The 25,659-nt window shown below is 52.9% G+C and overlaps 1 protein-coding gene across 1 annotated transcript in view; it reads left to right on the top strand.

The window, feature by feature from the left end:
* Abtb2 (ankyrin repeat and BTB domain containing 2) overlaps nucleotides 1-22,558 on the top strand; it is a 165,660-nt gene extending 143,102 nt beyond the window's left edge. Inside the window, exons 4-17 of the mRNA XM_059261018.1 lie at nucleotides 4,389-4,541; nucleotides 5,983-6,148; nucleotides 9,019-9,108; nucleotides 9,697-9,798; nucleotides 11,507-11,603; nucleotides 12,008-12,143; nucleotides 13,218-13,444; nucleotides 14,627-14,805; nucleotides 15,169-15,274; nucleotides 15,481-15,583; nucleotides 16,426-16,516; nucleotides 19,591-19,659; nucleotides 20,128-20,241; nucleotides 21,272-22,558. Of these exons, the coding sequence (XP_059117001.1) occupies nucleotides 4,389-4,541; nucleotides 5,983-6,148; nucleotides 9,019-9,108; nucleotides 9,697-9,798; nucleotides 11,507-11,603; nucleotides 12,008-12,143; nucleotides 13,218-13,444; nucleotides 14,627-14,805; nucleotides 15,169-15,274; nucleotides 15,481-15,583; nucleotides 16,426-16,516; nucleotides 19,591-19,659; nucleotides 20,128-20,241; nucleotides 21,272-21,469 (1,831 nt within the window). The 3' untranslated portion in view covers nucleotides 21,470-22,558. The remainder of the gene's footprint in view (nucleotides 1-4,388; nucleotides 4,542-5,982; nucleotides 6,149-9,018; nucleotides 9,109-9,696; nucleotides 9,799-11,506; nucleotides 11,604-12,007; nucleotides 12,144-13,217; nucleotides 13,445-14,626; nucleotides 14,806-15,168; nucleotides 15,275-15,480; nucleotides 15,584-16,425; nucleotides 16,517-19,590; nucleotides 19,660-20,127; nucleotides 20,242-21,271) is intronic.
* The last annotated feature ends 3,101 nt before the right edge of the window (nucleotides 22,559-25,659 follow it).

The raw sequence follows: 25,659 nt of genomic DNA on the forward strand, positions 1-25,659 counted from the left end.
CCAGGAGTGTATTGCAAGCCCTGTGCTATTTCAGGGTTCACAGGAATGTGTGCCACCAGGACAGAGTTTCACCCTGGGCCCGCTGCTGCCTGCCAGCCCTGGGCATCGGTGCCCGTAGATGCTATTCTCACTGCCTTTTCTGTTGCTGTGATAAAACACCCTGACCAAAGGAACTTTGAGGAGGAAAGAGTTTGTTTCATCTTACAGGGTACAGCTTGTCATTGAGGGTAGTCAGGACAGAACTCGAGTGGAAACCAGGAACCACAGAGGAACGTTGCTTACTGCCTCTGCTTAGCTGGTTTTCTTGGTAGGTTGTCCAGAGTTACCTGCCTAGGAACAGTATTGTCCACAGTGAGCTAGGTTCCCCCACATCAGTCATTCATCAAGACAGTCTTTCACAGACATGGCCACAGGCCAATCTGCTCTAGGCAATTCCTTAATTGAGATTCTTTCTTCCCAACTGACTCTAGGTTATGTCGAGTTGACAATAAAAACTAAGCTAGCACAATGCCAGCTGTGGTGGTACATGCTTTTAAGAGGCAAAGAGAGGTGGATTTCTGTGAGTTTGATTCCAGCCTGGTCTATATAGTGAGTTCTGAGTCAGCCAAGGTTTCAAGGCTCTGTAGTAGGACCTTGTCAAAAACAAAAACAAAAACAAAAAACAAACAAAAAAAACCCACCAAACCTCCTAACCAGCACAGGTACCTGATGTGGTCTTCTGAGGCAGAAGTCCTCAAATTGTGCCCATGGAACCCCTGGGACCCTGGAGACACTTGCCGGGAGAGTACAGGGTTAAATCTGTTTCCAAAAGAATGTGATGTTTGCTTTTGAATTTCATTTTTTGTGCAGTGTCCAAGGGAGTTTTCCAGAGGCTTTTACCATGATTTTGTCACTGTGATCGCTTGTGGGATGCTTGTGTATTCTTGTGATTCAGCGTTTTCTCTGTTTTAGTTTCTGTTGGTATCATAGAATAAGATCAATACAAGTCTTTTGAGAGTTCCAGTACCTTTTTGGAGTGTAAAATGAGACTTGAGACCAAAAATATCCAAGAATGGCTACTCTAAGGTCTTGGACCCGGCATTATCTCTGCAGGCGGCTGGGCTGCACAGAGGGGCTTTCCTCAGCCTGCCTGGGCTCCAGGCCTCAGCCTGCAGCCAACTGCATCTCAGCACAAAAGGGCTCTCAGCCAACCTCAGCTTTGGGAAGAGAGACATTGAGGAAGACACACACATCAGTTACCCTCAGCCCCACTCCTCCAGACCCTTCCAGTAGGAAGCTGTAACACAACTGTGGAGACTGGAGACGGGAGTTTTTATGGGGATTTTCCAGAATGTCGCATAATGCAGGCCTGCTCTTCTCACTGTGCCCAGTGGGCAGGATGAATTAATAGAAAGGAAACAGTATCCCGGAAATCCCAGCCCAGGAACAGGATGTTACCAAGAAAGCCCATGGATTGCTTATCATTTTACCTGCCTCAGGATCACAGGTAGGGGTGGTGGTAGGTAAGCCATCTTTGGCCTGAAGAGGTTAATTGTTGGCAAAGTCAGCTTTGTTTGGAGACAAGGCACTCACTAATCACCGCCCTAGTAGAGGGGTAATTTAGATTTCTAGAGTATTAATCAGTGTTCAATTCAGGAAACAGAAATCACTTTAGGTATTTTAAACAGGATGGGACTTAATACAGGGAACTGGACACTAACCAAATCACAGAAGGACACAGGGGGCAGAGTCTAGACCAGGCTTCCAGGAGCAGCTCTGCAGACAACATGGAGCTCACCCGTTAGGACTGTGTCCACAGCCTCAGGCCCTGGGTTTGAGCATTTATGTCCTCGGAGATGTGATTTCGGACTGAGGCTGGGGTCATGAGTCCTTGTAGTCCTCACTGCTGTTGTCTCTGCCTCTGGCATACAAGAGAAATAGAGCCCAGACACAAGAATGCTCTATAGGAAGACAGAGAAAGACTTCATGCTTTTAATCACCTGATCTGTTGGCAAAAACAGTAGAGACACAAAGGTGGTCTCTGCCTCCTGCTTCTTCCTGGATCTTATAAAGCAAGATCTTCCTTATGAAACTGGATTTGCATCTAGAACCTCAATTGCAAAGGAGTCTGGGAAGTGTAGTTTCTGACATTCTGGTCTCTAATCAGGATGATGCAAATGGAGGCCAAATGAGCCTTTCCTCAGTATATAATATCCAAGGCTATCCTTCCTGCATTCTCTATCTAGTAAGCACAATGGGGCATAAGGGTGGGGGTGGGCGGGAGGATGAGGACACCACCTGACTAGGACTTGTGGGTCCTGAACATCCCAGTGGAGCTTGCCTTTGAGGAACTGGGAAACGCCCAGTTAGATGTTTACTAGCATAGCTAGGCTTGGTGATGCTGGCAATCTCAACATTTAGGAGCTGAGGCAGGAGAAACACAAGTTAGAGGCCAGCCTGGGCTACACAGTGAGACCTTGTTACACACACAAAAAGAAGCTGAATGGCTACACGCTGCTCTTCGCTGTGCTGTTAGCTACAGTAGAGAGGCATGGGCCATCAGTCTCCAGTGCTAGTGGTTTAAGTAAGTGTCCCTCTGTGCAGGCCTCCAGCCTTGTGATGGAAGAATCGGGAAATTCACAGGTAGTTGAGGGGATTTCAAATGGACATTTATAGTCTTGCAGTGATAATTCATGAAAGATTGTTTTTCCTTCCTAGATTACAAAAGTTCCCCCAAATAGTCCCATCTCCTACATTAATCAATACCATGACCTTGAAAATGAAGCAAATCATTCTTTTTTTTTTTTTTTAAAGACAAGGCCTCCTATAGCCCAGGCTAGCTTCAAGCTCACATTATAGCCAAGGGTGGCTTTGAATTCCTGATCCGCCTGCCTCCCATCTCCAAAGTACTAGGATTAAAGGTGTATGCCACCACACTCGGTTCCAGATGTCATTCTTTTCTGAGCAGAAACATGACTTGTTCCCAGTAAAAATCTGGATATGTTATGCTGAGTTATAGGTGCTAATCCACAGTTTTAATCCATCAACAAACATTTATTGAAAACCTATTGGATCAGGTCCCAGGCTGGGTAAATATAGAGATGAGAAAGGCATCATTCCTGAACTTAGGCCAATCGGAGTGATGGGACACATGCCATGCTGGAAAAGAGTTCTAGGGGTATTACAGTAGGCCTGAAAAGGTTGAGTGGAGAGAGGCAGAATTGGCTCTGTGCTGTGAGGATAAAGAGAGTCTAGCCAGGCAGAAGTGAGAGCCCATGAGGGGATGAGGATGAGCAAGTGTCTCAGTTACGGTTCTATTGCTGTGAAGAGACACTATGACCACAGCATGGTCTTATAAAGAAAACATTTAATTGGGGTGGCTCGCTTACAGTTTCAGAGGTTCAGTCCATTATCATCATGGTGGGGAGCATGGTGGCGTGCAGGCAGACATGGTGCTGGAGAAGTAGCTGAGAGTCATATCTTGCAAGCAACAGAAAGTCAACTAAGACAGTAGGTGGTATCCTGAGCATAGGAAACCTCAAAGCTGCCCCCACCGTGACACAATTCCTCCAACAAGGCCACACCTCCTGATAGTGCCACTCCTTATGAGATTATGGGGGTCAATTATATTCAAACCACCACAGCAGGTGACTCTCAAACCCTGCTGGGCAGCTGTGGCCTGCTCTGGAGACCAAGAACAATGAGACTTTATTGATCTCTGTCTTCCTCATACCCATACATTCAACAGACCAGTTAAATTGCCCAAACCCACATGTATTTCTATAGGGAAAGATCTGGAACATCAGAGTAACTTCTCCCAAAGAACCACCTTCAAGCTCATGTCTGGCTAGTCTGGTTAGGGGTTTGTTAGGGGTTTGAATATAACTTTTGTCCTCAAGGAAGAAAGTTTGACAACCTTGCTGACTTCTTAGAGACCCAAGATGGTGATTGGGCATGCTAGTGGTGAACAGATGTGGGAGTGCTGTCTGGGTAATAAGTGACAGCTACTGTTGTACAGCTGGGCTGAGAGCCTGGGTCTGTTGCTGGGTCCAGCTGGGTTCCTCCTTCTGCAGATAGGAAAGCTGATGCTCAGATGAATTCTTGGCATGGGCAAGCATCTTAATTACACATGTTGGTGAGCATCTTTCATTGGCCACTGAAGAGCCCTCAGTTTCTGCCAAGTTCCATGATGGAAATTTCTCCTGACCATGACAGGGTTGCCATAGAATGCAAGGACAAACTAGGGTCTCTATGGTCACAAAGACCGAGTCTCCTGATGGCTGAAGACAGCCCGGCAATTCTGGAGTGGCCGGCCTTTGTGCCTACTTTCTGAGACCATGTGCTGAGGGACCCCTTCTGTGTACATGGAGCACTACACCCAAACCTGACCTCTCTCTCCTGCCTCACAGGCCCTTCATGCTGCTGCCACCACTGATGGAGTGGATGCGAGTGGCAATCACCTACGCAGAACACCGCCGCAGCCTCACCGTCGACAGTGGCGATATCCGGCAGGCAGCCCGGCTGCTGCTACCAGGCCTGGACTGTGAGCCCCGCCAACTCAAGTATGGAGCCGGGGAGAAGGGGTTACAACATCCATGTCCCAACTCTCCAACACCCCTCTGTCCCTTTCTTCTTCTAGTGGCTGGGTGGGCACTGAAGAGCAAGGCTGTAGGGCACCTGAGCTGCACTAAGTGTCCTCCACAAACACCACGGCAACACGGCCAAGTGTGGGACCAGATGTGTTCTAGGCCTTGGCTGCTTTCAGGATGTGTCTTCCGCATCCACTAGTGTGCTACCAGGACAGACACAGCTTAGAATCTGGGCTGGAGAGCACACACAGTGCGAGTCTGGGGTCGTGAATGGCGAGGCTCTTTCCTCTGTTCCTCAGTTCACTGTGGTTGCCTCGTGTCAAACCCTGTGCTGAGGTCTTCTGCTTTATGTCTGCTGTCTTGGTCGTCATGACAGCTTTAAAGAGGGCTCCAACAGATGACGAGCCTGCAGGTCAGGGAGGAACAGCAGCTTGCCCACGGAGGTGCCTAAGTTTGAGACCAGGTTCATCTGGTCCCCAAACTGGTGCCCTTTATGCTTTCCCACAGTACCCCATCCTGTAGACAGGTCTGCTGCAGAAACTCTTCTTGGGGGAGCTCCTGATGGCCATCCCTGGCCTGAGGAGTGCCTCACATTTCTGTTTTCCGACTGTGCCCAAACCATGCTCTAGACATGTTGACCTCACTGAAGGACCCAGGCAGGCGCTTTTAGATGACTCTTGTGTGCCCTGTGTAGACACAGGTTGTAGCTGTGATGGTCCTTAGTGGATTGGGTTGATTGTTCATGGGATTCTAAGCCTCTTCATGCCTCCTCTTTGGTATTTGTGCTCTTACTAAGCAACCTGAAGAGACACAGAGGGAAAAGCTAGACCTTGACCACAATGCCCACTTCATGGGCTGAAGGTCAGCCTGCTTTGTGCAAGGACCATGCAGTGGCCAAGTGCTCAGGCCTAGGCACTGGCCTGTGATGAGCTTCCTCCTCCTCCTCAGTGGGGTCCCTTGATAGGTTATTTTGACCTGACAGTTTGTTCCCTGACAATTAACAGGTCTCCAGTGCCCAGTCCATTGCCTTAACCCATGTGTAGGGAAACCAAGATTTGCATGCTCTAGGGCAGGGGTTCTCAACCTATGGGTCATGACCCCATTGACAAAACTTCTGTCTCCAAAGATATTTACATTATAGTTCATAACAGTAGCAAAATTACGGTTACAAAGTAGCAATGAAAATAATTTTATGGTTGGAGGTCATCACAGTGTGAAGAATTGTATGAAAGGGCCACAGCATTAGGAAGGTTGAGAACCACTGCTCTGGGACAAGAACAGAGCAAGGCCAATCATGGCTGACCTGTGCACACTGCAGTGTCCCACCCAGCCATCCTGTTCCCCATGCCAGCCAGGCCCAGCTGTGCCTCGTGTCACCGTCATACTCACACACCCCCTGGTCTCCCCTGGGCAGACCCGAGTGCTGCTTCAGTTCCTTCCGGAGACTGGATGCTCGAGCTGCTACTGAGAGATTCAACCAGGACCTGGGCTTCCGCATGCTCAACTGTGGGAGAACAGACCTCATCAGCCAGGCCATCGAAGCCCTGGGCCCAGATGGGGTGAACACAATGGATGACCAGGTACCTCCTGTGAACTCTTCCAGGCCAGGCTTAGAGACCGACTCTGAACTGACAATTGCTAGAGGGGGCAGGAATAGTCATAGACCCTGCATTCTGAACCTGACTGAGGCTTGCTCAGTTCTGAGCTTCAGGCTCCCGACAGAAGGCTAGCCTGGGCATCCCCATCTCTCCTGGACAACCTGGGCAGTGTGGATTCTGTCTCCCTGGCTGGAGGGCTAGCAAAGCAACTGTCCTAGATGAGGCAGGGTTGAGGACGAGTCCGGTTGGAGAGAGCTTGGTAGCAAGCTGTGATCTGTAATCACTGGCATGCCAGTGGGAATTGTGTGCTGGCCACTCACTAGCCCCAGAGAAACCTTGTCTCCATGGGGTGACCCTGGTGAGAGAGAGTAAGAAACAAGCACCTAAGCCAGGAGTGATGCTGTGACTGGAGTCACAGCACTCAGCAAGCTGTGTCAGGGTGATCGTGAGTTCAAGGCCAGCTTAGGCTACGTCGTGAATTGAAGGCCAGTCTCGACTACTAAGTGAGTTCTTGTTGCGACCAAAGTGAAGGCTGAGGATGTAGCTCAGTAGTAGGGTGTTTCCTAACATGTTCAAGGCCCTTGGTTCAGTCTCCAGCACCAAAAGAAAAAAGAAAAGGGAGGGGAATGACAAACATAAAATAAAGAGCACGTTGACGAGAAGTACCAAAGAGCAAAATAAGGAGAAAGGGCGGGAAGTACTGGGGGTGATTTCTGACTTACAGAAGAGACAAGTGAGACACCAGCAGAGGCAGAAGACTCTGCAACAGTGGTTCTCAACCTGTGGGTCATGACCCCAGGTCCCATATCAGATATTTATATTACGATTCATAACAGTAGCAAAAATACAGTTATGAAGTAGCAGTGAAATAATTTTATGGTTGGGGGGTCACCACAACCTGAGGAACTGTAGTAAAGGGTCGTAGCTTCAGGAAGGTTGAGAACCACCGTTGTAAGGAATCAGCCTCCAGCTCATGCCCACTATGGAATGTTTATGTGACGCTGTTTGGGATCAGTTGCAGTGTTCCAAGTGGCACTGTGTGGCTTGTGGTCAGAAGCCTGGGGACGGTCAGATTACTGTGGAGGGTCAAGCCCTGTGTCGTGTGAAATGACAATACAACACAGACTTGAGCGGCAGGTGAGGCATGAGGCCTGGAGTGCTGTGTGGGGCTGAGACTGAGCTGAGGGGAGAGCGGGGTTGGGTGCAGCAGGAAGAACAGAAAAGTCAGACCCAGGGAAGCTGGTGAGGCGTTGTTAGCAAGGGTGGCGGGGCTGGGACTGAGGCGCCACAGAGAGGAGTGTCAGTAGCGCAGAGGGAACTGTGAGGCTGATGTTGGTCCCGTGCAGGAAGTGTGGAGCCTTCCTCCTGGTGTTGCTTCCTCAGGGAATGCAGTGTTGAAGGCCAGACGCTTAAGCTTTAGATTGCTGTGCCTTTAGTCTATCATGTCACAGCTGAGGTATCTTGACAAGTTACCCTGCCACCAGAGGGACCTTGCTTTCCTCACCTCTAAGGTGGAGTAGCAGGGCCTGATTGTAGCAGCAGTTAGGAGAATTTTCCATCTGGCACCCTCAGTGTTAGTAAATATTCACTGTGGTTCCTGTTAATATGATTATTACTGTTGTTACATTGACGTCAAAACAATGGTGATCAGCCCTGAAATCTGGTCTTCAGCCTGTCTGTGTGTCCGAGTGAGGATAACAACAGCACAGAAAAGCAGTCTCCCTTCTCCGGCTCCTGGCCTGGCTTATGCTCTGAATGTGTACAGATGTATGGAGAAAAAAATCATTGTGTACTTTGTGTGTGTGAGTGTGTGTGTGTGTGTGTGCGCGTGCGCGTGTGTGAGTGTGGAGCAAAGCCAGAGTCCCATCACGCTGCCGCTGTCTTCTGTAGATGCTCAGCACTGTCGCTCCCTGAACCTTGGCATTTAGAGACAGATGCATAGGTAAACAGTCCGCTCGCCCGTGATTAATCTCAAGCCATTTCCTTATCTCCAGGAACTAGACAAGGATTTATGAGCGAAGACGATCTTCCCTCCACACAAATAACCTAATAAATAATATCACAGAGCACCAGGCAAATGCTTGCCAGGATCCAGCTGTGGAATGCACTTTCCACTGCTCTCTCTGCCGTCGTACTCCCAGCCCTGCTAACTGTGCTGACTGCCCACAGATATAGTGAGGGGATGGATACAGCTCGCAGTGTGCTCTGGAGTGCTCATTGGCTCAAGATATGGTCAAACACATCTTCACAGAGACTCCGCTGAGCACAAGCTTTAACAATTCATGTAGACCTGGGTTCTGTCCAAGTTCCGGTTCTTGTTTGTTATAGGACCTTGGACAATTAACTCCTCTTTTCTGCCCCACGTGCATACAGTGAGGATAACAGTTGTAGACACCCCACACACACACACTGCCATAGAAACAGCACAGTGATTAAATGAGATATTGTACAGTGGACTGACTTCCTATAGTAAGTCCAGGCACTGGCCTGTTGTGTGCAGTATAACGGCCACTGTTAATTAGCTCTCAGTCTGTGTGCACTTTGTGTATGCTAATATCCTTCTGCAACCAGCTGAGGCACACACTGTTTAACTCTAAGATGGAGAAACTGAGGCAGAGAGAACACGTTGGGCCTGGAATCTGGCTGCAGTGCCCACAATGTGGCCATATAGTTCACCCCTATGCTGTCCATGGTGCTTGTGGAAATCACCCCCCCCCTCCCCCACTTAGCCTTCGGAGCTTAAGATGCACAAGGCCCAGGACAGCCCCTGAGGAGCAGCTGGGCAGAGACCTGTGGGATATGTGACTCTGTGTTCTGTCTCTGGGGATTCAGCATCTGCCTTTTATTTACAGGGTATGACGCCGCTGATGTATGCCTGTGCTGCTGGGGATGAAGCCATGGTCCAGATGCTAATTGATGCTGGAGCAAACTTAGATATACAGGTAAAAAGAAACCCCTGCAGCCAGGCTGGGTGTGGTATTTTTAGACATACTCAGTAGGTGTGTTTCATTAGCCTAGAAATGGGCACCATGACCACAGAAAAGAGCCAGGCGTGGTGGCACATGCCTGTAACCCCAGCACTCTGAAGACTATAGAAGGAAGTCCCACGTTGATGCCAGCCTGTGGTACATAGGGAAACCCTGTTTAAAAACAAGCCACGAAAGATGGTGGTCAGAGCAGAGAGCACTTTCCTCTAGATGTGGGCTGAAGGAGCTGAGTGGAGACAATGCCCATTACTCCATTTTCACAGCCCTTGTCCTCTAATCCCTGACTGTCCCTGTCTCCTTCTAACACCTAAAGTGCTCCCCGCTGTCTTCTGCTGACGGTAGACATCACTAGATGGACACTTACCCTTTTCTTTTGAACCTTGCCCACACGAGTGCTCTCAGCAGACATTACCAAGCAAATGTAGATACACGTCGGTTAACTTCACTGTCCTCACGATGTACCCCGTAAGCTAAGGTACCTGTGTCATCTGCTCTGGGATGTCACCTGTCTAGGAAACAGTGATGGTTTGTTGTATTTTTCAGGTTCCAAGCAACTCTCCCAGGCATCCTTCCATCCACCCGGACAGCAGGCACTGGACCTCACTGACATTTGCAGTGCTGCATGGACACATCTCTGTAGTGCAGGTGAGCTCCTAGGAACTGCAGCATGGCCTTCGGCTCCCTGGTTGGCCTGGGCCCCATACTCAGCCCTGGCCAGAGACACTGCTCCAGGCCAGGGTCCGTCCACCTGACCAATAAAGCTCGCCTGGTTTGCCTTGGTTAGTGTAAGGACACCTGTAGAATTGGAAGAGGAGATCCAGACCCAAGCGGTGTCTCTCCCAGGGAGTCCCGAAAGACCTGGACTTCAGTCTGCTCAGTTTCACACTTCCAACCCTCTTCGGGCCACATGCTCTTCCCTCAGAGCTGGCTCTGCGTCATGGTGTCCTTCAGTCCTGCCCCTCCCCATCTCCCAGTTCCTGAGATAGTGTCCTGTGTCAAGGACACTGATGGCACAGGTCGAGTGTCAAGCGAAGCTTCATTGTTGCCCACCTTGGCTGCTGTGGCTGGCATCACAGTGAGGCGATGGTTCTAGAAGCACAAGCTGTGGGCAGAAGAGGTACCAGTGACCTGACACTCAGCTCACAGGACCTCTGGTCAGTAAAGGTCTGCAGGACGTCACAGAGCTGCCCCCTGGGGAGGGCACCACTCCCTCCTTCCCTTCCAGGATGCGAGGCCTCGTGGGTAGTGCCGTCAGGCTTACCTGCGGTCGTCAGCAGAGCCTGGCATGCAGCCAACACTCTGGAGGTGACGGTTGGCTACTACACCCAGTCTGCTTTGTAGTCACTGCCTTCCCAGAGCTGCAGCCTCAGTCTAGGCTTAGCCTGTGGGTTGTGCCCTGAGCTGGCCCGGTGCCCAGTTTCATCCGGCAGGCCTCCACCCCCACTGCCTTGCCCCAGCAGCAAGCACATCTGGTTTCTGACGGACAAGTCTCCAGCAGATACAGACCTTCCCTGTGCCCACGCCCTGCAGGGGAGCTTGGAGCTCACCTGGGCTCCTCAAATCTGTTTGACAGGGAGGGGTGCTCAGAGACTTGAGGTGTGTGTCTCCAGGAGCCTGGGGTTGTCTGAAGCAAGCCTCCTCTACAGCAGAATGCAGGCAACACCCCTGCCCTAAGGCAGACCCTTTGGGAACAGATAACCCTGCCTCATCTGACCCCTGGCAAAGCTGTCCTTGCTAGAATGAGGCCACTTAGACTCCTGGCCAGCCTGCAGCGTTCTGCTCCTCCTCACCGCTTGCCAGCCTGGGGAGCTGCTGAGCCTCTCCAGAACGGAGCCCCCAGGCTGCTGGTTCTGAGTCCTCAGTGGGCTGGGCATTGTAGGATTTCATCTCAGCGATGCTGCCAGGCAGTCCTCAACCCACTTTGTAGATCCGGAAGACTGAGGCTCAAGCCACTCTAGGCAGTGGCCAGTGCTGTACCCCATGCTTTCTGTACCAGCTACTGTTCAGGACCTCGGGTCCCTCTAGGGATATCAGGTGACACTTCCCTGTCCTGCTGATCTATGTGAGTTCTCCAGAAGGTCCCTGAAGCTGATTGATGGGAAAGTATTGAAAAAAAAAGAGTTGAAGGTCGTCACTGTTTAGGGGCTTTGATGCATGGCCACATGAGTGGAAATGACGGTTATAGAAATGCAGATTGCTCCCTGAGGGTGACCAGGCATCCCACGACTCCAGTGTGAGCCATTTTTTGGTCAGGTATTTGGAGACTTGCAGGTCCTGCCCCCCCCCCCCCAGCACTCCCTCCTCCCCAGGCACGCTGCTGTGCTCAGTAGCGCCTTCTTCCTGTCCCTGACAGCTGCTGCTGGATGCTGGTGCAAACGTGGAGGGCTCGGCCGTGAACAGTGGGGAGGACAGCTATGCCGAGACACCCCTGCAGCTGGCCTCTGCAGCTGGTAGGTGCACTGCCTTCCCAACCGACCGACAAGTTCTCACATCACTAATGTTCTAGCCTTGTCACCCTGGCTGGTCACTGGGTTAGTGCTACCTCTGGGAACCCTTAAGGTCGCTCCTTCTAGGCTACTGGGAGGGGTTCCTTCCCTCTATATCCCAGTGTTTTTGCTGAGCACAGGGTCCAGTAGGGCAGGGAGCATTCCCCTCCTGAGGCCCTAGGCAGGGTCCTGTGGTAGGACACAGCCACCTTCTCTGACCTCCACTTGCATCCTTATCGTCCCTGATTGTGACTGTGCCCCCCACCATCACCACACATTCCGAGGACCAGATCTTGGAGACCCCGTCTGCCGCCATCTTGGTTTCCCTACTCAGATACTAGCCCATCAAACTCGTCACTGTCTTTCAGGAAACTATGAGCTGGTCAGCCTGCTGCTGAGCCGGGGCGCTGACCCCCTCCTCAGCATGCTGGAAGCCAATGGCATGGCCTCTTCCCTCCACGAGGAGATGAACTGCTTCAGCCACTCGGCTGCGCATGGCCACAGGTACAAACTGGGGGATGCCTGCCCAAAGGAACCGGGAACATGAGACAGGCTTGCAGGAGCCTGGGCTTCCAGAGGCTGCAGAAGAGCCAGGCTGGTGACCTTTCCGATGTCAACCAGGATGATGCCCAAGGCTTTGGAAACCTGGAAACACCGGATGAGTTGCTGGGTCCTGATGCACTGGCACTGACCGGGACCTGCACCTCCCATACTGGGGCAGCCCACCCCTTTTTTAGCCAAGCAGTGACTCCTGTAGCTGCCGGGGCCACTCAGGACCACACTCCTCTGTGAAGCTGGTGCTCACTTTCTAACACCTGTGTGGCCCAGAATATCCCTAGGGTTTCCACTCAGAGCATGGGCCAGCCGTGAAGAGGCTGCTGGTCGCTCCTGGGACAGATGGCAGGCCTGCCTGGCCTTGTGACTGGCAACAGCAGGCTGAAACCAGAGCCATTACAGAGTAATGGGGATGGGACATGGAGGGGACCAAGGGGAGACGTCACTGGAGGGCAGAGGAGGAGACAGGAAAGGAGGATTGGTGGGCAAGATGCCAACGTGCAGGTTAGGGTGTCTTCTCACCACTACTAGACTTGTGCCCCTGCCACGCCCTCCCCCACAGTGCCTGCCCCTGCACCTTTTCCAGACCCACGCCCTCCCCATTCATGCACAGGAGAGGAGCAGCAGGGGTTGATAGGCTTGGTCATTGTGGGGTAGGTTGCTGAGGAGGGGCTGCTGTACCGTGTTCTGGGTGCATCTGGTACCTTTACATCAGACTGGCACCAGCCCCAGGAGAGGGTGACCCTGGCACCCTCTCTTAAGGTGGCAAGGCAGTTAGGGCTCAGAGAGGTAGAAGAGCCTGAGATCATACAGCCAAGTGCAGAGCTGACTCTTCAGTCATTCCAGGACAGAAGCAAGGTAGGGTCCTTGGCCTCTCCACGCCCGGGAGTGGGGAATGCTGAGAGCCCTCGGCTGCCCCGAAGTAACCCACCGTAACCACAGGGCTCTAGCCTGTAGCTCAGGCGGGCACTGTCCATCCATCTTGGGGAGCCTGGGGCTCATCTTGCTATCTCTTGGCCACAGGAATGTCCTGCGGAAGCTCCTGACTCAGCCACAGCAGGCCAAAGCCGATGTGCTGTCCCTGGAAGAGATCCTGGCTGAGGGTGTGGAAGACAGTGACACATCGAGCCAGGGCAGCAGTGAGGGGCCCGTGAGGCTCAGCCGGACCCGCACCAAGGCCCTGCAGGAGGCCATGTACTACAGCGCCGAGCATGGCTATGTGGACATCACCATGGAGCTGAGGGCACTGGGTGAGGCTGTGCACACGGGAAAGGTCACTCCACTGCTCTCGGGGTCCCCGTCGATGCGCGGACCCGCTCTCCTTTCTGATGGAACTTCAGAAGTCCTGTTAGGACCCTGAAGATTACAAAGATGTCAGTGTGTCTGGTTGCTCAGCCAGCTTTCTACTCCTGGGATCTGAACCTGTGGGCTTGTGTCCTCCAGGGAGGCTCGTCAGCTGGATGGACTTGAACCAGATCCTGTTAGCTGTACACCACATGATCTCTCCAGGTCTCACTTCCCACCTCCCTGTGGGTTTGTGCTGATGACCCTCATCTAAGAATAGGATGTTGTCAGCTAGAGCTCCAGGCGTGGCAGTGTTATCATGGGGCCAGATGCACAAACCCCTAGAGCAGTGTTCTCAGCCTTCCTACAGCTGCGACCCTTTAATACAGTTCCTCAGGTCGTGGTGACCCGAACCGTAAAATCATTTTTTTTGCTGCTTCATAACTGTGATTTTGCTACTGTTATGAACTGTAATATAATGTCTGTGCTTTCTGATGGTCTTAGGCGACCCCTGTGGAAGGGTCGTTCGGCCCCAAAGGAGCAGTGATCCACAGGTTGAGAACTACTGCCCTAGGGCCTGGCCGTCAAAGCTCAGGCAGCCCCAGAGGCATCATTGGGATGTAACTGGTTTTGTGATACATTTAACACACTAGTTTTAAGTTGGCCCCAGACTCAGTCCAGGGAACTTCAGTAAACACTCATGCCCTACTGTGCACAGATATACAATGAGCTAACTGCTGTGAACTCCTCCACGATGGGACCCAGTCCATTTCTGGCTCTGTACTGGAGGGGAGAGTTGTGTCCTTGAGTGCCCTGCGTATTTTCTGGGTCTATCTGGTCATCCCTCCCGAACGGGTTCTTCTCAGCAAATAAATTCTAGGGGCCAACAACCAATAGGCCCTGAACTTGGCTGAGGGCCTTCCTCCATGTCATCTGATGAAAAGCCAAAGCATCCTGTGCCCTGCCAGCTGGACCTAACAGGAAGTCCAAGCTTTGTATACCAAGCTCAGCTGAGGGGCATGCAGCACTCAGTGGGGCAGGGGTTCCCACGTCATGGGCCATGGAGGCAGAGCCCACCCTGGGACAGGTGTGGTCTACAAGCTCTGCTTTACTGGAAGGGAATGACAGCTGCCCTTCTCTCGGGCCAGGTGTCCCCTGGAAGCTGCACATCTGGATAGAGTCTCTGCGGACCTCTTTCTCACAGTCACGGTACTCGGTGGTGCAGGGCCTCCTGAGGGATTTCAGCTCCATCAAGGAGGAGGAGTACAACGAGGAGCTGGCGACGGAGGGCTTGCAGCTCCTGTTTGACATCCTCAAGAGCAGCAAAGTGAGTGGGGCCCAGCAGCCTGGGCCTGGGGCTCAGAGAGTCCCGGGTCCCCGATCCTGGGGTGGTCATAGAAACTTCCATGCACAGACAGCCCCAGGCACGTGGACAAACACCTCCTCAATACCCAAAGTTGCACTGCGTGGCTGCCAGCGGGCAGAGGCCATGGCGGTCTGGGCTGGAGCCCAGCCAGAGCCATTTGGGAGATCGCAGATGAAGTGACAGTCCTTTCTGGCCAAGTCAGATCCGGCAGGATCAAACAGCAGCAGCTCTGATCCCAGCCTGGAGTTTTGAAACAAGCCTGATGTAGCCACAGGCAGCCAGCCACGTGTATGTGCTGACAGTCCTTTCCACGTCTCCCCGCAGAACGACTCTGTCCTCCAGCAGCTGGCCGCCATCTTCACACACTGCTATGGCAGCAGCCCCATCCCCAGCATCCCGGAGATCCGGAAGACCCTGCCAGCCAGGCTAGGTGTGGGCCCATCCCCTCGGGCTTGTCCCCGTGCGCTCCTCTTCCCTTTCTCCCCATCGCTTTTGCCTCCTTTTCTGTTCCCAAGGGCCAAGGCCCTAGCCTCAGTTTCTCTAGTTCTCCCTCTGTGTCCTCTGCCCCGCCCCCCAGCCCTCTCAGAAACCCCGGAGATGGACACCCCGCCACCCTCTTTGTCTTCCCATCCACAGATCCTCACTTTCTGAACAACAAGGAGATGTCAGATGTGACCTTCCTGGTGGAAGGGAAGCTGTTCTACGCACACAAAGTCCTTTTGGTGACAGCGTCCAACAGGTAGGCAGCCTGGGGAGCAGCGCTGGCCCCAGGGACACAGTACAGGTCTGTCAGCATTGAGGTGTGTTGTGTGAGTCTTCCGGGGAGATGTAAACAAGCATGTGTCCACCCCAGACCGAAGTCTAACTTAGAAAACCAGTGAGGGTTTTTTGTTTTTTTGTTTTTGTTGGGGGGGGGGCCAGTACTTAAAGGAGATGATGTCCTAGAGTCAGCCCCAGCATGAAAGCTGCATCTCTGAAGTTCCGGGCCTAACTTGCCCAGTCTCTTCTTCCCAGGGGCCATTGCTGCTTATGGAACCTTAGGGGGACAATGTAAATTTTGTAAGTTTCGGGAGCTTCCTCAGAACTGCTTTGTATACTTCCGAACCTTATTGCATCTGCTTTGGAAGAAAGCTACACCAGGTGACAGGCATACTGGAGAAAAGGGACCAAGGGGACATTATAGCCTCTGCCCCGTGGTAATGGAGCCCCCAGCAGCCCCCGGAGTACAGTGTGGGCTGGACTGGTTGCAGCAGGAGCAGAGTCCAGCATGCAAGGGGAGTTTTGAGGGCTGCTTTCTGCCCCGTTACTGCAGCTGACAGTTAGGATACAGAAGTATTCTGGAGTAAAGGGCCAGCGTTCCCCCCACAGCTTCAGATCACTGTGCAGGGACTGGTGGTCGAGACAGAGCTGGGCCCAGCTGTCAGCCCAGGATCATGTAAAATGTCACCTGCCAAACGTTAGCTTGGGAACAGGACAGTCATTTGTAGTGTCCCGTCTCCCAGAAGCTGCTCAAATGGCGGTGCTGTCGGCACAACAGGGGATCAGGCCACGTTTAAGCCCCACCTTCTCACCTTGTTCCAGGTTCAAGACCTTAATGACCAATAAATCCGAGCAGGATGGGGACAGCAGCAAAACCATTGAGATCAGCGACATCAAGTACCACATCTTCCAGGTATGTGGGCCTCAAGAGTTGTATCTCACTGGAAGTCCCTCTGCACAGCCCATCCTGGGCCTTGTCCATCTGGTCGCTCTGTCCTCTAGGCCTGTGTGATTTACCAAGTCAGAGATCACAAGGCAGCCAGCCAGTCTTGCCCTGAGCCAAACTGACCCACCGTGGGGCCAGGCGGCCTGCACATAGACATAAAGGAGGTGTGCAGGCCCCATTCTGTAGTGAGCTGCTGAAAGCTCACTGGAAATGCAGTGGCCCGGGCCAGTAGGCAGTGAAGGTGCAGGCTACCCTGCTCCCCAAGAGTCCACTCCAGTCCTGCCGGCCAGATAGGAAGAGCATGGGGAGCCAGTCGGCCTTTGGACGCCATTTGTAGCACATGAGGGGGGTCTGGAGCGAAGAGGCACTTTCCAGAAAATGGGGCTTGCCGGCCCCCAGGTGTATATGTTTGGGGGAGTTGGTACTCGGGCCCGTAGATCCCCTTCAAGGCAATGACCACACAGAGGCACAGAGGCCTCAGATAGGTAGTCCTGGGCCCTGCCTTTGCCTGGGCAGATTAAGATCTCACGGGAAGGATCACAGAATCCCTACCACCATCACTAAGTACACAGAGCCACCATCTACAGCCCCTCGCCCTCCGTGCCACCGTCCTTAAGGCCAGGTGTGGTGGCAAGCACTTCCAACCCAGCCCTCCAGCCCTCAGAGGCTGAAGCAGGAGGCTCACACGCTTGAGGCTAGAGTGGACTACAGTGTGAGGTCCTCAGAGCCTCCCCAAATGCAATCCTTCCTCTTAGTCACTGCTTTGCCATAGCCAGTCCAGGACGGAGGAAGTAAGACGGGGCCACCCTCGGGGAAACAGGGCTGTGACTGTTGTCAGCGAGTGTAGGACAAGGGAAGGCACTTCCTGGAAAAGTGACAGCCAGGCTGTGGTATCAACAACCAGTTAACAGGACGTAGAGTGTCCCAGAGCCAGAGCGTGGAGTCCGGAACTTCAGCCCCAGGACACGGGGCTCCAGGGAGGGGGGCACTGAGCACGGACACTGCATTTTTAAATTATTTTTGTGGGGTCCAGAGGGAAGGCATGCCACTGTATGCAGGGGCGTGCTCCTTCCACTGTGTGAGGCCTGGGAGCAGGCACCCTTACCCACTGAACAATCTCTAGCTCACCAGAGACTTCTTAGACCGGTTCAAAGTATTTCACCTGCTCCTCACGTCAGCCTCACAGCACAGTCTGAGGTCTGTCCCCGTCTGGGTGGATGAGGAGTCAGATGTCAAGGAACACAATGGGTAGTGACAGAGCCACTTAAGGCAAAGAAGGAATTTGATAAAAAGCTCGGCTTCTAGATGGAAATGTAGTGGGACATGGAGGGAAGAAGAGATGGGGCCTGGGACTCAGTGACTGGGGGTCTAGAGGCAGGGGGAGAGGCCTGGGGCTTCCGGCATGAGTGCTAGAGCCCTTCTCTCTCAGCCCTGGGGAGGGACAGCTCTAGAAGCTGGTGTGGCCAAGTAGCTCAAAAGTGCAGATGACCGACACATGAGGGAGCGCTGTGCTCAGATGTAGGATGGCCCTAGAGAGCCGCAGGGATTGGTGGGAAGGTAGGGAGATGCGTGTGGGCTCAGTCTTGGGGCCAAGGAAGGGCACCTGTGCCAGGACAGGCTGGCAGCTCCTGATGGGGGTAAATGGGGACAGTAGGCCCAACACAGTGGCACACATGGGCCTTGGAAACGTTAACCCTCAGCTCCTCACCCCGTGTGAGCCAGTTATTCAGATCTGGCCCAGGACACCTACCTGCCTTGTCCCATGGATCCCTGGGCCCATCTAACTTTAATTATATACTCCAGCACATCAAAAATGCTTTAATGTGTGCATTCCAACATTTTCAGTAGTATAAGAAACTGAGATTTTCTTTTTGTAGTGCTGGAGACGAAACCTAGGGCCTTCTGCTTGCTAGACAAGCACTCTGTCACTGAGCTACATCCCAGAACTGCTGGCCCACTTCTGTCCCAACTGAGGGAGCGTATCCAGGTCTGAGATGTTGTCCTGGTGGCTGAGGAGACACACAGCACTCGGGGACAGACTGAGCCACTGTGTGGTGGCTTTTTGCAGGCTCCAGCTTGGGCTGCAGAAGCCCTGGGAGCCTGGCTTCCCGATGGGAGTCAGCCAGTCCCTGGCCGAGCCCCCGGCATGCTGTCGGGCTTTCTCCTAGACCCTCTGGTGCCTCTCCAGCCCGAGGGCCGGTCCTAACAGAGTCTGCCTGTGCCGGCTGGAGCCTTGTTTACTCACACGCCTGCCAGCGCCTTGCTGGGGCTGTTTCTTCAGCCAACCAGAGAGAATTGTTTTTCTCTTTCCAACTGGGAACCTCACCAGGTTCCAGTGTAATGGCGGTATTTGTGATACAAACCTCAGAACTCAATATAGCTGCCCACTCCTGGGCCTGTCCGTGGAATCCCAGCACCCACTTCCTGAGAGCCCCGGGCAGGTCCCGGCCAGGCTGCAAAGTGATCTGCCAAGGTATCTGAATGTGGCCTGCTTAGACAGTTGTCCCTGGGACACTCACCCCCTCAGCTCCACAGAGGCTAGTTTGGCAGTTGAGACGGAGTCTTAGTGTGTAGACCAGACTAGCCTTGAACTTGCCATCCTCCTTCAGTGTTGGATTACAGACCTGTACCAACATGCCTGGCCATATGTAGAATGCATTTTATACTTTTATTTTGCTTTGAGATGGGGTGTCCCAGACTGGCCTGGTGATGTGTGGTCCAGGGTGGGCCTCAAACTTGAGTAGTCCTCCCAGCTAGACTTCCTGAGTGCTGGGATTATAGGCATGTACCAGCACACATGGTTCATATGTAAATGTTGTACAGAAGAAGCAATGAGCACACTGCATGGGGGGGGGGACCCTGCTGTGGAATCAGAACCCAGAGTCACTTGAGACCAGTCACCTTCCCTCCTGGGCTATAGGGCTTGCACAGGGAAAAGCTCATTATCATGGCAGGGCATCCCACGGGTGGCGGTGGCGTTCACACAGGTCACACCCGGGTAGCCCGCGGGCGGCATTCACACAGGTCTGCTTCCACTGCAGATGCTGATGCAGTACCTTTACTATGGAGGAACAGAGTCCATGGAGATCCCCACTGCTGACATCCTGCAGGTAAGAGCAGGGTATGCGCCCAGAATCCTCCAGACCTTCTGATCTCAGGTACATATGGGGACCTATCGCCCAAGTAAGGGCACTTACTGAAGACCAGAGATTGGGCACACCCTCAAGCCCAGCTTTCTTGGCCTTGCCTGTGGTTAGAAAGGTACAACTCAGCAGGATGGTTCAGCCCAGGAGCAGACCGTGGCTGAACCTCCTGCTCACCAGTGGCTAAAGCACATAGCTCAGGCTCGTGTAGGTAAATACCCTAGCTTGTAGCCCAAGAGCTCTTTTGAGGTCGGAATCTCGGCCCACATCGGTCACCCATCCTATACCTCTCACATCCCAGCTACTACCATGATGGCCAAGAGCAGAAGCATTACTAGGCCGCCATCTCTTCTCAGACTAGTCTGGCAGGAGGGCTGGGTCCTGGGGCTTAGGAGGAAGCCTTCATTACCAAGAGGTCTGCTTTCCCCTGCCTAGCTGCTGTCAGCTGCCAACCTGTTCCAGCTGGATGCCCTGCAGAGACACTGTGAGATCCTGTGCTCCCAGACCCTCAGCGTGGAGAGTGCAGTCAACACCTACAAATATGCCAAGGTAAAGGCTGGGGATGCCCAGCCACTTCCACCACTCTGCAGGGAAGTGCACGTGAGCAGACACGAAGGGCGGTGGAGGGGCTGAGGGAGCTTAACGCTCCAGCTGGAGTCTCTGGTCACTGGTGTGGTGACATTGGCTTAGGCCCCAGGTCAGAACCATCTTTACATCTGGGTCACCTACCTCGGGAGCACATCAGCCACCTCGCCACTTCACTTCCTCCTCTGCTACCCTGTTTCCGTCTGGGGCAGTAGCATCCTCCGGGTTTCTCCACATCCGGTCTTCCCATGCAAACCTCCTGCTTCCTTCAAAAGTAGGAAATCATCCAGCCCCCACTTCTGCCCGCCCAAGGTTGTTGGCTGCTTGCAGACTAACAGAAGCCAGACCATAACAAGCTAGACAAGACTCCCAAGATCTCTCCTTCATTTCCCTTGCCAGCCTGTTCCTGCCCCAGGGCTCCTGTGACAGCTCTTCCCTCTTCCTGTAGGGCACTTCCCAAGACCAGCCAGCCATGTCTTCATCAGATGGTGTCCTTAGGCCTCAGAAAGCCTTTATTGTCCATCTGCAATCACCTGGCTTGTCTGTTGATTCCTTGGGTTTTATCCTCCCTGTCCCAGAATGTTCACTCCAAAACTGCCTGAGAGGGACCTCACCACCCATGCTCAGAGCCACACTCGAAGCCAGGGCTTGGTACTTGTTGAATTAGCACAGCTTTGGTGCATTGCCGTGACACTCCTGTGGCCTTGTGCTGGGCAGTGCGTGGTCACTACACTTAGGAAAGGAGCCGTTCAATAAGGCTGTCATCTGTGCCACAGATAAGGAAAAGGATAGGGCCAGGGACTCACTAGTGCTCGGGTGACTCTAGGAGACTTAAACCAGGCACTCCCAGATGCTCACAGGAGGGAAGGTGACTTCCAGAGGCAGGCAAAGCCGTCTCCCGAGGCTGAGGCTGAGCCCTGTTGGGAGTAGGTGACCTCTGAAGGTTGGGGCAGGTATACGAAGACCATGGGCCTCATTTCTCTCCCATCCACAGATCCACAACGCCCCAGAGCTGGCCCTATTCTGTGAGGGCTTCTTCCTCAAGCACATGAAGGCCCTGCTGGAGCAGGATGCCTTCCGACAGCTCATATATGGCCGGAGCAGCAAAGTCCAGGGCCTGGACCCACTGCAGGATCTGCAGAGCACCCTGGCTGAGCGAGTGCATTCTGTCTACGTCACCTCCAGGGTGTGAGGCAGAGTGGAGGGTGACTGCTATCTGTGGGTGTGCGAAGGTCTGCTAAGACCAGGAACACAGCCACCAGTGACCCCTCAGCAGAGGGAGGCCTATAGGCCCTTTGGAGCTAGGCTCATGGGGGTACGTCCTGCTCTTCCCTCAGATAACCCTCTGTGGTGTTGACTCATCCTTGGGTGGGCAGAGAGCCCACTTCTCTGTTGCTCAGCCAGTAACTGGCAAGGGGGTGTGACACCGTTTGCACCTTGAGGGCTACCCTGTGTCCTCTCCTCAGCAGCAAGCTCCACCCATCTACCTGGCTGGGGCTGTGAGGAGCATGGGCATTCTCACGAATGTAGAGAATGTATCCTGAGCCCCAGGCCACTAAATGCAATAGCTGGTATGTTTTCCTAAATGCCACACAGAGAAAAGGCTTTCCAAATCCTGTCCCCCAAGCTGTGCCTTTGAAAGGGCGGGTGGCCCGTCTGCGAAGACTGGGCCTCCAGTGGCCCTCCCTGCAAGACTACTAACTTGGAGTCTGAGCTCAGCGCTTCTGAGTTGAGGGTATGATGGGGTACAGTACAGGAACACGGGACCTCAGCTCTTGCTGCTACAGCTGGCAGCCAAAGTAAAGAGGCAGGCTCTAGAACCCGCGCCGAGTTCTAGTGTCTGGAGACTCACTCAGGCAGCAGTGCTTTCGTGGCCTCTCAAGGGCAAGGCTCCTTTCACTCAGGACTGGAGTGCAAGAGCACACTTCTCCCTGGGATCTGTGACTCTTGGGCATGAAGGACAGGGCCTTGGTGGAAGAGAAGGAAGGGGTGTCCCTCCCCTCCTGCCCTCGGTCTTGGCTTCCCATGCTCTGACCTGTTTATGGACAGATGTTGGGACAGCATCAAGAACAGCTACCTTAGAAACTATTTATTCATCAGAAGCCCCTGGGGCTTGCAATCCTGGAAAATATTTTCAACTCGCTGCTTGTGCTGGATGTACAAAAGAATGAGTGGTATTTTATTGCTGTAATATTGTATGATACTGTAACTATACCTTCATGTTGTCACTCACTGTAAATGTCCTATGGTTTTATCAACAATAAACACTCATTAACAATGACCTGGACATCTGCTCCTGATAAAAGAAGATTGCCTAGAGTTGAGAGCTGGAGAGGAGTCCCATTGGACCATGCGGGAACCCAGAGCTGCGTCTGTGCTACGGGGCAGAAGGACCCTACAACAGCTGCCATACAGCCATCCACTCACCTGCCCAGGGCTCAGTCTGACTGTCCTTAGACGGGTCCATTTCTTCACCTGGGAATGAGGCAGATGAAAAGTTGCAGGACTGACCTTATGGCCCCGGCCCCTCCATAAGGAGGGTGACATGAGGACGCTACTTAAGTGCTTGCAGACCTGTCCCAGCTCCACACTGCATGGTCTGATGAGAAGCACCTGGTAGGCACGATCAGGAGTTCAAGGCCAGCCTGGGCTAAGACTCTTAGCTAAACAGTCCACCCCCACTTCTTGGTAAGATCACTAGGAACTGAACCCAAGGGACTACCTAAGTTTAGTTAGCATCCTGGAACTCTAGTTGGAAGACACAGACTCTAGGAACCAGTCCCAGGAAAGGCACATTTCCTAGCTCTACTAAGGTAGAGGCCAGGCAGAGTGGCTGGAGTCTCAGTCTGGGACTCAGCAGTGAGGGCTGTACATATGTACCACAGTGCCCTCTGGGGGCCACAGGAAGGAGATGCCGGCCACAGTACCACCCTATGAAGGTGGAGCATCAGAGGTGTGGAGTGTCTGACCACTCCACCTACAGTCCGGTGTGCTTACAATCTGGCTCCAATCAGTTCCTCTGCAGAGGTGTTAGGAGGATTAAATGAGGGGTTAGCCCTCTAGGCTTATATATAATAGACACACTTTTAAACGAATAATTAATCATTAAAAAATATTATTGGGGCTAGAAACAGCTTGATGGGACACTTGCTGTGGAAGCATAAGGGTCAGAGCTGGGTGTAGCCGTGTGCACCCCTGTAACCCTAGTCAGTACTGTGGGGGCCAGAGATAGGATCACTGTGGCTTGCTGGCTGCCAGTCTATCTCCAGGTTCAGTAAGAGACCCTCTCTCAAAGGAATAAAGTGGAGAGTGACAGATTACACACAGGTATGCTTACCCACATCCACACACACATTTTTGTAGGACCTAAAACAGCAACAGCAACAGGAGTATGCGATCACTTACCCCAGGGCAGCTACTCAAGATCATGGGAGCCGCTTCTCTGCCAGCCTCTTGCGACTAGCAGCTGAACAGGAGGAAGCAAAGTCCTTGGGCCGCCAGGGCTGGGTGTATCAACAGTGCACCCAGGGACAGCAGACAAGACAGTATCTGAGCAGCAGGTATCTGAGACCGTTCTACCAACACAGACGCCCCCAGGGCCACCAAAAGCAAACACTAAGACTCCAGCCTCTCTCCACTAAGCTGGGTTCCTCTCTTCTCAGGAGTCCCCTGTGCAGATGCAGGGCTGGCAAACCAGAAAGTTCCTTTTGCACAATGCCTGGGATTAAGCAGTTGTTTACAGAATCCAAGGCAACCCCTTTCCCTATAGCCCGAAGTCACATACTCAGATGCAAAAGGCTTTCTAGATCGATCCATGCCCTTCTCCAGGCCCACGCAAGCTGCTGGGTTGTAATGGCTTTAGATGAGCCTACATTTTCCCAGCGTGACCGTCACCTGTCCTGCCCCCTTCTAGCACAAGTATCCACACTCCCTGTGTCTCTTGGTCATTCCAGCATGCTCTGGGATTGCCAGGACCAGATGAGCAGTGGGAACAGTACAACAGGCTGGCATCAGCCTCTCACAGCTTAGGGGTGAAGGTACCCTCTCTTTGTTCAAATATTGTCAGCCCCTTTCCCATCCTGGTGACACATGCAGAGCTGGCCCATCTGATTTCACTTCAAAAGTGACATTTCCTGAGAGGACGGAGCTTTACAGATGTCTTTCTGTTGGGGGCCAGATGGTGAGGTCTGAAGGAGGCATGCCCTTCAGGTTTGGAGGAGACAATGCTGAGACCTGCTTAGGACACAGGCTTTGAAAAGGACCTTGACTGCACACAGCAGGTGGGGGCATTTGCTTCCTCTTGTGTCCTGAGAAGCCATCCTGACCAAGTCGAGAAGCACCTTGCCCAAGACCATTCCTACCGAGAGCTGGGCACCTCCAGCTGCCAGGCACAGACTGGGGGGCTCGCGTGTCTGGTTAGCTCAGGCTTACTTCAGAGTATGGCCCGCCATTCCATCACCCCAGAGTAGCTCCTGGGGAGCAACCAGAACCCAGACTGGGCCCACTCTTGTTAGAGTTGGACACTGTTCTAAGCAAATCCTGTCTCGGCCTCCCCACCCCCAAGCCACTGTTCATCATGGATGGAATGTGAGTGCCATCACCACCACTCAATTGTGACCCTCTTGGGCCTGGAGCAAGGGGACGCCACATGTCATTTTGAACAGAATATCCAATATAAAGAGAATTAACTTCAGGCAGGTGGGTCTCTTGATTTTGAAGCCAGCCTAGTTTACCGAGCGAGTTCCAGGACAGCCAGGGCTACATAGAGAAACCCTGTCTAAAAAAACCAGAGAGACAAAGACAGAGAAAGAGTGACGGAGAGAAATAGAGACAGACAGACCGACAGAGAAAATGAATTAATTCTGGAAGCTGTCAAGTCCAAGACTAAGAGGCAGAATCTAATGAGGGTCTTGATGGTAGCGACTCTGTGTCACTACCACCTGTAGTAGTAATGACTGTGTCCCCATGTGTGACAAGAAGGTTCATCTAAGGCAGAGCAGGTTTTATAATAGGCCTACTCTCAAGTTGACCCACTAAAGCCCTCCTAACCACATTACCTCTTAACTGCTCCACGTGGAGACGGGACATTTGGAGCACACACCGTACCCAAAATCTCAAAGAGGCTCAGGGTAGAGCCATGGCCAAGTTCACAAGGGCGGGCCTGGCCTTAAACCCTTGGCCTTGCAGCCTGCACAGAGCCAGTGGGCAGTTTCAGGGGCTGGGGTGCAAGCTATCCAACTCTTCTCAGCTAGCTCCTGCATTCTGGTTTCTGCCCATGCTCTCAAATCTTCCCTGAACAGCAGGCTTGGGAGACTACCCAAGAAAACAGCGAAAAAGATCCCTTTCCTGGCTCCTCTGACTCCTCAACAAGCTCCCTGCAGA

The sequence above is a fragment of the Peromyscus eremicus genome, chromosome 4, assembly GCF_949786415.1.
Source record: "Peromyscus eremicus chromosome 4, PerEre_H2_v1, whole genome shotgun sequence".
Taxonomy (NCBI): domain Eukaryota; kingdom Metazoa; phylum Chordata; class Mammalia; order Rodentia; family Cricetidae; genus Peromyscus; species Peromyscus eremicus.